This window comes from Microtus ochrogaster, assembly GCF_000317375.1.
Source record: "Microtus ochrogaster isolate Prairie Vole_2 chromosome 14 unlocalized genomic scaffold, MicOch1.0 chr14_random_1, whole genome shotgun sequence".
Taxonomy (NCBI): domain Eukaryota; kingdom Metazoa; phylum Chordata; class Mammalia; order Rodentia; family Cricetidae; genus Microtus; species Microtus ochrogaster.
In genome coordinates, this window is record NW_004949096.1 from 29767016 (window position 1) to 29778319 (window position 11304).

Consider the following 11304-nt stretch of genomic DNA (forward strand, 5'->3'; position numbering starts at 1 on the left):
AAAAAAAAGAAATAGTTTTGATGAGTCCCCTCCCCCTCACATTCCAATCTCTGTTAGAAAAAGTAAAGCAAAAAAACAACAGGGAAGAAAAAAAAAACATGTAGCAGTGTTCAAAAAATAAAGGCTCTCAACAGAGAAAAGCTTCACTAGAAATTCTCTCCAAAACCTAAATGTTGCAAAAACATTGTAATTGAGCCCAAGTGGGAAACTTTTTAACATCCTAAAAAGAAAATGCTGGCCTTTAAGCCTAGGCTATGAGAATTTGCACTTATTTACACTTTCGTGTTAACTCTGGATCCTGAATTCCCTGGAATACTGAGTGTAAGTCTGTATGTATTCTATGTATTCCCTAGAAGCTTTTACTTGGAAACTGATCCATAAAATAAGAGATTTGCTAGATTGACTGAGATCTTAGTCTTTAAAATGTGTATTGTGCATCTCCAAGAGGGCTATTTAGTATTTTCCAAACTCAGAAGTCAACTTCTTTTTGTAAAATATTGATGTTCAATGCAACATCAGAATGCTGATCTAAAAGTCTTACAAAGTGAAAACTATTGTTTATTGAATATCTACTATGTGCCTAGCACTGTGGTGGGTGCTTCATATAGTATCTCAGTTACGTCAACCTTCATTTCATTTTCAATGAGTGATTAACCCAGAGCTTGGGGCATGTTCAAGCAAGCACTCTATCATTAAACTACACACCCGGCCCAAGATCTTTATGCATATGCAAATTTAGGGGGTAAGTAACTTGCACTAAATCACTTGGCTAACATTGGAGATTGTCATACATACGACTAAATATGTATGACTCCAAAATTAGAATTCTTGTTCCTACAATGAGGTAAACCATATTGAAATAATTTTTTTTCCTTATACAGCAGCTAAGATTTCAGTTAGTTCCCACAGAAATCTGAAGATAAAAATTTCTCTGAAGGGGTTGGAGACAGACACGTCTGAGTGGAGCTCTTACAGAGAACCTGGGTTTGGTGCCTACACTGGGCAGATCACAATTGCCTGTAACTCCAGTTCCAATAGACACAACACACTCCTCTGGCCTTGAAGGGCACTGCACACACGCTACCTGTGCGTCCACTCAGGTCCACTTACATAAACATAAGATAAAATGTATCTGAGCCAGGAAGTGGCGCACGCCTTTAATCCCAGTATCTGGGAGGCAGAGGCAGGTGGATCTCTGAGTTCGAGGCCAGCCTGGTCTACAAGAGCTAGTGCCAGGACAGGCTCCAAAGCTACAACAAAGCCCTGTCTCGAAAAACCAAAATAAATAAATAAATGTATCTGAAGAAAAGGCTTGTCAGGCTTCTACATAGCCCACCCTGACCTGCTAAAACTAGAAGAAAAACATAGTTTAATTTGTAAAAATAAATTTTATTCTGCAGAATATGTAACATGCTACTTGGGAAATGTCCCCATTCCGATTAGCTGCTGTGCAAACTGGAAGCCTAGCAGCATGTGAAAGTAATAGCAAATCTATAAAATTTGCAAGCAGGTGATGCTGTCGTGTGCTGAAGGAAGCCACATTAATAATTTGCAGCTTTTCACTGAGCTGTTTTAATAGATAAGAAACATGGGGAAGAAGGGACTGGAGAGATGGCCCAGTGGTTAAGAGCACTGACTGCTCTTCCAGAGGACCTGGGTTCAATTCCCAGCACCCACATGGCAGCTCACAACTGTCTGAAGATCCAATTGCAGGGGATCTGACACCCTCACACCAATGCACATAAAATAAAGCTAAATAAAACCATAAAAAATAAAGAAAAGAAACATGGGGAAGAAAGAGAAGAGCTCAGGAGAGCTCGATATAGAGCTCAGCTCTCCATCCCATGGTTTTTCTCCTAAATTCTATAGCCTCCCTTTTGCTATTTACACCATCAGAACTGAAAGAATCTTAGCCAGGCATGGAGGCACACACCTGTAATACCACCACTTAGGAAGTAGAGACAGGAGGATCAGGAGTTTAAGCTCTGCACTGAGCTCAAGGCCAATCTCGGCTACGTGAACCGTCTCAAAAAGTGAAAGTAAAGAACCTTACCACTGGGGCTCTGGAATAAGACTGGGGCACGGGTTGTAACAGCCCCTGGGGGTATCTCAGTATCATCTTCATCATCTGAATCTTCCTCCTCTGTGTCCTCCGCTTGCTTCTCAGCTTCAGCCTCACTGGTTCCCTGGAGGTAGCAAGAAGCTGTTTCTTTTTCCTGGTCATCACTAGGCAGGGCAGGAACTCGGGCACTCACCAAAGCATCCATTTCTTCAAAGAAGGGACAGGTTTCTGGTGCTTGGCCATTCTTGACTTTCTGATAGCTGGTTTTTAGGCTTTTAAACTTGGTCCGACATTGCTCTGGGGTCCTAAAGAAGCCATATTCCCATAATCTCTCAGCAACTGCGTCATATAACTGGCTGTTGCGGTGACAGTTCTGGAGGGCTTTGTAGAACTGAGTCTCACTAAGAATTGCAAGGTAAGTCTTGGTTTCTTCATAGCCCCAGTGTACACCTGCACCAGAAGAGAGTTTTCAGCATCACTTAACCCAGAGCTTAGAGCCTTAGCTCTTCAGTCTCACTGCCTGCTTCAAGGAAAACCACTTACGCTGGAGACATTAGCTCAGAGTGTACTAAGCATGCATGAGGCCTTGGGTTCAGTTTATAAGCAAAGGAGAGAGGGAGGGAGGCCACCTAAGCTCAGGTTCCTAGATTTAAAAGGTTCATGTTTCCCAAACCTATCCATGCATTGTTTCTATATCCTTGAGCAATTTCAGAGAACTTTATTAGGAACATTTAGCCTTTTAAAGTCTTCAGTGAGACTGAAGAGCTGAGGCTCTAAAGCTCAAGGTTAAGTGATGCTGAAATCTCTCCTCTGGTGCAGCTGTGCACTGGGGCTTTGAAGAAACCAAGCCTTTTCCAAATGAGTAAGGCAACACTCATATGCACTATGATGGTTAATCTTCATCTACTGGGCATGTCTGTGGGGGTGTTTCCAGAAAGGGCTAGCTAAGGAAAGCTATCTTGAATATGGGTGACACCATCCCATGGGCTGAGGTCCCATGCTGAATTAAAAGGTAGAAAAGAGAAAAGCAAACTGAGCACCAGCGTGCATCACTCTTTTGTTTCCTGATTACAGACAGAGCAAGCAGCACTAGCTACTTCCTGCTCTACTGCCACACTGGGAGCAGCTCTCCCCACCACATCCTCCCCAGCATGATGGACATACTCAAACTGAGCCAAAGCAGATCCTTCCTTCCTTAAGCTGCCATTGTCTGGTATCTTGTCAGTAACAAGAACAGTTAGCATAGACTAAAGTGTGTACAGAGTGCATTTCTCTTCCCATTTACTAATCTTCCTGAAATTTTAGTCCCAACTAGAAAAATCACTCCTCAGGAAAAAAAGACCCACAATTGCTGTCAATCACAATGCATCATCCCTAACCTCTCTAATAAATTTTCTCCATAACTATTTTCTTCCTAGAGAATGATTTAATATTTGATAGTCAAAGTTCCAGGACAGGCTCCAAAGCTACAGAGAAACCCTGTCTCAAAAAAACCAAAAAAAAAAAAAAATTTGATAGTCAAAGTGTAAAGTCCAATGTAAAGTTTCATAGCTTCAGAATCAATATTCAAAGTAGTCTGGTTAATTTTCACATTTTTTTAAATTAACAAGTTTTTCAAATAAAAATTTAAATAATAATAATAATAATAAAAGAATTACTTAAAACTCCAAGGAGCTGCCTCTTTCAGAATCATACTACTATCAAATTCCTATCTTGGCCTATCTTCATCTCTTACTATGTCCATTAAGCAACCCCAGCAAGAGCCTGAAGGGTCCTACAGTCTGTACTCTATCTTTGGGTGGAGTACTGCAGAGGGCAGAGCGAGGCAAGAAGCAAGAGCACATGCTACACTGCAGGTCTCAGTGCCCTCAGGCAAGAACAGTCTCCTGTCTGAGGTACCCATGGAGACAGGGGAGGTTCCACACACCACCTTCCACTATTTTCTACTTACTGGGAGTAAAGGAGAAAAGAAAAGATCCAAATATGGGGGAAAGTGGAGAGGCATGAAAAGATGAGAGGAACAAAGATTATGTAAAGCTTTTGCTTCAGTCATGTTTTAGCTACATTTTTTTAAAATCACTGTTTAAAAAGTAATAAAAATGGGGCTGGAGAGATGGCTCAGCAGTTAAGAGCACTGGCTGTTCTTTCAGAGGTCCTGAGTTCAATTCCCAGCAACCACATGGTGGCTCAAACCATCTGTGATAAGATCTGGTGCCCTCTTCTGGCCTGTAGGCAGAACACTGTAAACATAATAAATAAATAAACAAACCTTTTTTAAAAAAAGTAATAAAAACAACAAAGTATCATTTTTTTTCAGTGAATCTGCTTTATAAACAGGAAAAGTATTTTAATAAAAAAAACTAACCCCTTTGAAGACAGTTGGATTGTTTGGGTATATGTCTTTGAAAAATCTAAGTCTGAAGTTTGAGATGTAGCTCAGTGGTGTAGTGTTTGCCTAGTATGTGTTTAAGGCCCCAGGTTCAATTTTAGGCACTTAAAAAACATCTCTCCTTTACTATTATCTCATTATTTGCTCACAGAAGAGAAGTATCTCTGCTCCCTATTAAAGTGGCCAAGCTGGCAGGTAACAATGCCTGGCTCCACACCTGGTTTCACTGTTCCTTAAACCTAATCCCAAAAGCCCTAGAATAGCTTCTTACCACTCTGGCTTCGGAAGGGGACAGATGCAGGTGGGTTGTCATGGTCCTGGGGGACTGCCTCCAGGTCATCACTGTCAGAACCTTCAGCCACAGCCTCTTCTCCATCCTCAGGCTTCCAGGCCCTCTGTGCCGGCTCCTCGGTCTCAGTCTCTGTGCCTGCCTGGCCAGAATGGGAAGCGGCCTCTTCCAGGCCATTAATGGGCAGTGCAATGACCTGGGCACTCATCAGAGCTTCCATCTCTTCAAAGAAAGGGCAGGTATCAGGTGGATGACCACTCATGACCTTCCTGTATCTCTTCCGAAGACCTTTAAACTTGGTCCGGCACTGTTCCAGGGTTCGGAGGAAGCCATACTCACGCAGCTTCTCAGCTACAGCCCCATACACTTGGCTGTTCCTATGACAGTTTCGTAGAGCTTCATAAAATTCAGTCTGACTGAGAATTGCAAGGAGTGTTCTAGTCTCTCTGTAGCCCCAGTGCACACCCACCACCTTCTCATCATCAAAACCCCAGTGATCCTGTTCCACCCAGCTACTTCTCTCTCTCTGGGATAGGAATGGGTCAGTATAGACTTGTTTGTCTTCTGTGCTGTTGCCTTTTGGGACATCTTTCTCCTTGGAGCTGAGCTCTGGGGTCCATGGCTCTCCTTGATTCAACCTGGAGACCACATCAGGTTTAGGAACTGATCCTGTTTGCAGGGAAGAAACCAAAGTGTCATAGTTTGGACTGATCATAAAAACAACAATAAAACTTTCAAATCAGCCCTGCCTTTTTCATCGAAGGAATTCTATCTTTGTTTGAAATGGAGTCCCGTATAGCTCATGAACTTCTGCTCTTTCTGCCACTGCCTAAGTGCTGGGTTACAAGTGTGCACACCATGCTGAGTTTGATGGAGCGCTGGGGTCAAATAAGGTCTTGTGCACACTGCACTCTACCAACTGAGCCACATTCGTGGCCTCTAAAAATTATAAAGGAGATGCTTTCACAAAGTTCAATGAGTTGAAGAAACCTCAGAGGATGAAAAAGAATTTGATTTCTGTTCTAGAGCAGAACAAGAAGAGAAGAAACTATTCTACTGTGTGTTTAGAGCAGGTAGTTCCATTCCAAGCTGCTCCCTGGCCTCCACACTGCTTGTGTACAGGTGGTAGCAAATCTCCATTAGTCACTCCTGGCTCCTATTTTGTTCACGTGAGTCCTGAGAATTAGATTCAGTGATTTCAAGAGACTGGGGGTGACGGTGAACCTGTCTTCAACTTGACTCTGTTTCACACTCAGTCACCAAATTCTAAGTGTTTCTCTCAGCACCTCCTCCCCCCCTATCCAAGTGCAGACCCTTAATCCTCCCACAGCAGGCCACAGCGGTCACTGTCCTGCTGAACCTTAACTTTGGTGTCTAGAAAGTTCATCCATTCTTGTTCTCTTCAGAATGTGGTACTTTTATTCACCTGTGCCTCCCTTCCTCCTGTCCACGCTTACCCAGCATTTGGGAAGCACCTTGCCAATGCCCCCAGGAGGTGTTCCCTACAGCCCCACCTCAAGGCTACACTGCCAATCCCTCACAGAACAACTAAGCAAGTCCTTAACACTGTTTTCAGACAGTTAAGTGCATTGTTATGTTCTTATCTCTTTGATAACAGGTACTTTAAAAACTTTCATTGTGTGTGCATGATATATGTGGGGTGCGTGTGCTATAGTCGCTAGAGGTTAAGGACTATATGGACTTGCTTCTACCCAGGTCACCAGACTTGTGCAGCAAGGACCATTATCAGCTGAGTCAGCTTACTGGCCAACAGGTACCTTTCTTACTGCACTGCATGTACCCTGCAGCACATGGTAGGTGTTTAAACTAAAACCTGATTATTCTGCAGGTCCATATGTTGAGGCTGAGGTATCTGCAATGGATGGCTAAAGACCATTATCACACTAACCAAGAATGTTATTACTGTCATCTTGGATGATAAGATCAGAATTCAAAACAACTTCAACAAGTTTTAAATAATAAACACAAAATGTAGTTCAAAAGAGCACAAAGAAGAAAAACAAGTTCTAAAACATCAAGTAGAAGTGACTGGGTGCAAAGGCACTAGAGCCCAGGAATCCCTGGTTACATATGTGGGCTGTACTGGAAGAAGACATTGCAAATTTGGAAGTAACATTCTTACTGTTTTTACATAACAGACCTCCCAGGAATAATGCAGATGTAATTTCATTCTCCACAATTAAGGTATTTAGAGAACTTCCACACAGAGAATAAGAACTTAGGTCTAAAGAACGGAGACAGAGGAGAAGAGAAACAACTATAAGAAAGGTATCTTGAGTATAGGGAAGAATATATCTAGAAAATAAGCATCTATCACCAAGGCATAAGATTATTCTAATTATACTAAAAACTAGGCGGCTGTTCTCTGGAAGAAATCTAAGAATACTCTCTGTACTAGAGGGTTGAACTACCTGAATTCAGAAGGCCCCAACAACCAGAGTCGACAGTTTCCACTATTTCAGAACCCCTTTCCCACTCCCTGCTTCCCAGCGTAGAATGGCTCTGTCTTCTCACAAGTCACTCCTCACCGCTCCTTTGGCAAGCTCTGAGAGTCTCCAGGTTCATCTGCTTCTGTGGTCCTGGGGCTGGGCCTCTTGCCCGCTCTCTCCTGGATACACCCCTGGGCTGGGGTTCCACTGACTCCTGAAGAACACCTAAGAACTCCTGTGATGATTTCAGGGGTGTCCTCTTCTCCGAGGAGACTGTGACCTGAAAACAATCCCCATTCCCGGGGAGATTATTTAATATCCCCAAAGAGACCATGCTTCTGAGGCAAGAACAGAATGTTAGGTAGGGGTGGGGCGATTAAGACAGAGAAGTTTTTATTCCATTATCATTAGTTTACAGTGGCTTGAACTCCAGAAAGAAAATAGAAACCCAATTATCAGCTGGGGGAAACAAAAAATAAAGAAAAAAAAAACCTTTACATTTCTTCTCTATTAAGAAATTAAACTGAGCAGTGGTGGCACACGCCTTAAAAATCCCAGCACTTGGGAGGCAGAGGCAGGCGGATCTCTATAGTTAGAGGCCACCCTGGGCTACATGAGCTAGTACCAGGACAGGTTCCAAAGCTACAGAGAAACCCTATCTCGAAAAAAAGTGGAAAAAGAAATTAAGAAATCGAACTGAGCTGGGCGATGGTGACGTACACCTTTATTCCCAACACTCGGGAGGCAGAAGCAGGCAGATCTCTGTGAGTTCAAGGCCAGCCTAGTCTACGGAGTGAGTTCTAGGACAGCCAGGCTGTTACACAAAGAAATCCTGTCTAAAAATACAGAAGACAACAACAAAAATCGAAGTGAGATATGCACTGTAATAGAGTGGGCAGAAGTATACCCAGCTGGCATCTCCAGACAAGCCCTCCTGAAGAAGTAACCCTTCCCGACGAGAGTAGAAAAATCACCAAACCTCTTTCCGCCCGTCTGATCTTTTAACTGGCCCTCCCAGCCACAGACTTCTGAATTCCCCCTTCTTCTCACCGAATGCCCAGGTCGCCCAGACTCCAAGCCTTCCACCAGCGTCACGGCCTCCTCTCCGTTCTCCGGACATTGCTTTTGTACCCAGTTCTGGATTTCCCCAGGCAGCACCGTCAGGAACTGCTCCAGCACCAACAGTTCCACAATCTGCTCCTTGGTGCGCACCTCTGGCCTCAGCCACCGACAGCAAAGTTCCCAAAGTTGGCAGAAGGCCTCGCGGGGCCCAGCCACCTCCCGGTAATGGAATCTCCTGAAGCGCTGTCGTAAGCATTCAGAGTTAGTGCCGTTTCCTCGCAGAGTGGGTTTGGCCATTCTTAGCCGCAGAGAACAGTTTCCTCTTTGCTTCTGGGTTCCAGACTTAGTTCACGATCTCCCCATGTCCCCGCAGAAACAGCTGCAGCCGAGTCTCTCTAAAAAGGAGTTTCTTCCTATCAGAGGAATATCTCCACATGTTTAAAGTCTTGCCAGAGTCGGCCTGACTTTTCGTTTGCTCCAAGTGGTCATTGGAGGTAGTGCCATTTCAGGACAGCAAATCAAGAGCCAGGCGAAAATGATCTTTCAAAAGCTGTAGTTCTGGGTGCCGACTAGGGCATTCCTCGGAAGTGGCAGAGAACAGAAAAGCCCGTCTACTTTACTCTTAACCTCACCTAAGTCTGATCGCGTGTAGCGCACTTGACTTAGATCAGAGCTGTAGAGTCAACTCGAACCGCACGGGACCCCAGGCGGACGGTAGCAGCAGGGCGACACTTGGCTGACAACAAAAGCCTCTGTCCAGCGGGGGGGCGGCTAATCTTCCCCGAACCTCCGCGGTCCTCCCGGAAGTCCCAGGCGTCCGCCCGCTCCCTTGGACGCCAAACTACGAATTTCCAGCCCGAACCAAAGTCAAGTGCGGAACATTGGGTCTCTCGTTTACTCCTCCCTGCCGAAATAAGAACTCAGCAAGAGTAAGGGAGCGGCAGATGGGCAAGTTCACGCCTCGGGGAAGCTGACTTGGGCTTCTACACTCAGGTGGCCTTGGGAAAGGGTCACAGGAGTTGGTGGAGCGAGGCGGCCCGAGAGGAGGCAGTAGTGGGTCTCCCGAGAACGAAGCCGGGGCTGGCCAGTGCTGCGAGCCCGTGGGCTCCAAGCGCTGCCCCACAGCGGCGGCTGTCAGGTTCCGGCCTCTTTGTCTTCCGCCCTCTGGCCGGGTCAGTCGGTCAAAATGCCACAGACCCTGCCGAGGCGTCCCGAGCACTCCCTCCGGCCCAGCCCTGGCCGCCTCTCTCAGCCTGCCTGTCAGCTCACTAGCATCCCTCTCCCTGGGCCGACCTCAACCACTCCGGTCGGGCTAAGACAAGCCGTGCCCGCCAGCAGCCCCAGTACGGCTCTTAAGCCGGAAGTCCGAGCGAGCCACTCCGGGCTCCCCAGACGCATGCGCGACGGCACCTCCGGCGCCTCCACCGCGCTCCGTGGCGGGAGCGAGCGGGTGGGCGTCCCCGAGCCGCGCGCACTTCCGGGACGCGGCGCGCAGCCCGGTGACTGCTCGGCGGGCGCGCGGTGGTTTGCGGGGTGTCTGGGCGAGCGAGCGGCTCGGCTGGGTGTGAGTGGGCTCCCGCAGAGGCGCTGAGAGAGAAGGCGGTAAATCTCGGGACTCCGAGGCCGCCCCAGAAATGATTCACGAACTGCTATTGGCGCTGAGTGGGTACCCAGGGTCCATTTTCACCTGGAAGCGGAGTGGCCTGCAGGTACGGAGGGGGGGAGGGGAGGCTGGGACACTGCTGTGCAGCGGGTGCCACGGGGGCGGGACCCCGGGAACGCCGGCTGACCGTGCCCGCGAGTCATGAGAAACCGGAGCCATCCTGACACAGCTCCGCCTTTGGCGGGGAAGCCGGCCCTGCGGTCCCTGACTCCTGGCAAGGGAACCACTAGAGGTAGAACTGTCCTTTTTTCTGCATGTAAACTTACTGTTAAACCGAATCCCTGAATGTGTATCTGGAATTAGAAGATGGTTTATTATTAAAAAGGGAGTAGGGTGCCCCCGTATATTCAAGCTTGCATTGTTTCAAACTGAGTTTTGAGAATAGTGGAAACACACACAGAGCTCAAGGCGCTGTAAACACACAGTACGTTGTGTTGGGTGAAAAAAATGAATTTGTAAGGGTATGGCGTTTCCCTCCTTTCTTCGGAAGTTTCCGTACCAGGTGAAGAACTAGAAAGAGCTTTTCCTGTATTCAGAAAAGTGTAAGAGGAATGTGTTGATTAGTTTGCCCTGTCTCTCTTCTCTTTTCCTCTTCTGCTTGCTTGCTTGCTTGCTTGCTTCCTTCCTTCCTTCCTTCCTTCCTTCCTTCCTTCCTTCCTTCCTTCCATCCAGCTTGACACAAGCTAGAGTTATCTGAGAAGAGGAAAACTGCCTTGAGAAAATGCCCGTCGTGTTGGCCTATGGGCAAGCCTGCGCTGCATTTTCTTTATCCAAGGCACCTGTAGACGCCCAGTGCCCTGGGGGAGGTGGGAGTCCCTCAGCAAGTGGTCTCGGGGGCGGTTGAGAAAGCCCGCTGTGCTTGCCAAGTGGAGCCGGCTAGTAAGCAGCATTCCTCCCTGCTCTCTGCTTCAGTTTCTGCTCTGATTTCCCTTCCTGAAGGACTGTAAGCTGAACTATAAACACTTTCTTTTGTCACAGCAATAGACTCCTAACTAGGACCCGGAGACTGAATATAGGGCAGTGTGCATTGTCTCATGGCAGCGTACAGCTATCTAGTGCGGAACGCTAACTCCCAGGGTCACATTTGTTAGTCTAGCGGAGTCTTGAACAGAGGTTTGTCTGGCTCCACTCTTGGAACTGTTAGCATATTCTGCTTCCATTACTGATGCCTGGTGCTCTCAATAACCGAGTAACTTAAGTATTGCTTGTTCCAGCTTGTGAATGCATAAATCTGAAGCTTGGATAGCTATATGCTGACTAGTTGTGTCAGTTCTAGAAATTAAGATGTATACGGTGTTCTGTCTGCATGTATGCCTGCACACCAGAAGAGGGCTCCAGCTCTCATTACAGATGGTTGTGAGCCACCATGTGGTTGCTGGGAATTGAACT

At 46.6% G+C, this 11304-nt stretch overlaps 2 protein-coding genes across 5 annotated transcripts in view; one reads left to right on the forward strand and one right to left on the reverse strand.

Annotated features, from left to right (window-relative positions):
* The window catches only part of Zscan29 (zinc finger and SCAN domain containing 29), an 11846-nt gene extending 2259 nt beyond the window's left edge, over positions 1–9587 (reverse strand). The window contains exons 1-4 of one of the 2 annotated variants that reach the window (XM_026787724.1): positions 8241–9587; positions 7290–7470; positions 4723–5409; positions 2054–2512 (exon numbers count right to left, since the gene is read on the reverse strand). In XM_026787724.1, coding sequence (XP_026643525.1) covers positions 2054–2512; positions 4723–5409; positions 7290–7470; positions 8241–8549 — 1636 coding nt within the window. In that variant the 5' untranslated portion in view covers positions 8550–9587. The remainder of the gene's footprint in view (positions 1–2053; positions 2513–4722; positions 5410–7289; positions 7471–8240) is intronic. The other variant, XM_013352723.2, reaches the window with a different exon arrangement.
* Positions 9588–9714: 127 nt separating this feature from the next.
* Positions 9715–11304, forward strand: part of Tubgcp4 (tubulin gamma complex associated protein 4) — a 36725-nt gene continuing 35135 nt past the window's right edge. For 2 of the 3 annotated variants that reach the window (XM_005364328.3, XM_005364329.3), the window contains exon 1: positions 9718–9961. In XM_005364328.3, the coding sequence (XP_005364385.1) occupies positions 9887–9961 (75 nt within the window). In that variant the 5' untranslated portion in view covers positions 9718–9886. Of the gene's footprint in view, positions 9962–11304 lie in introns of all 3 variants that reach the window. The other variant, XR_003378426.1, reaches the window with a different exon arrangement.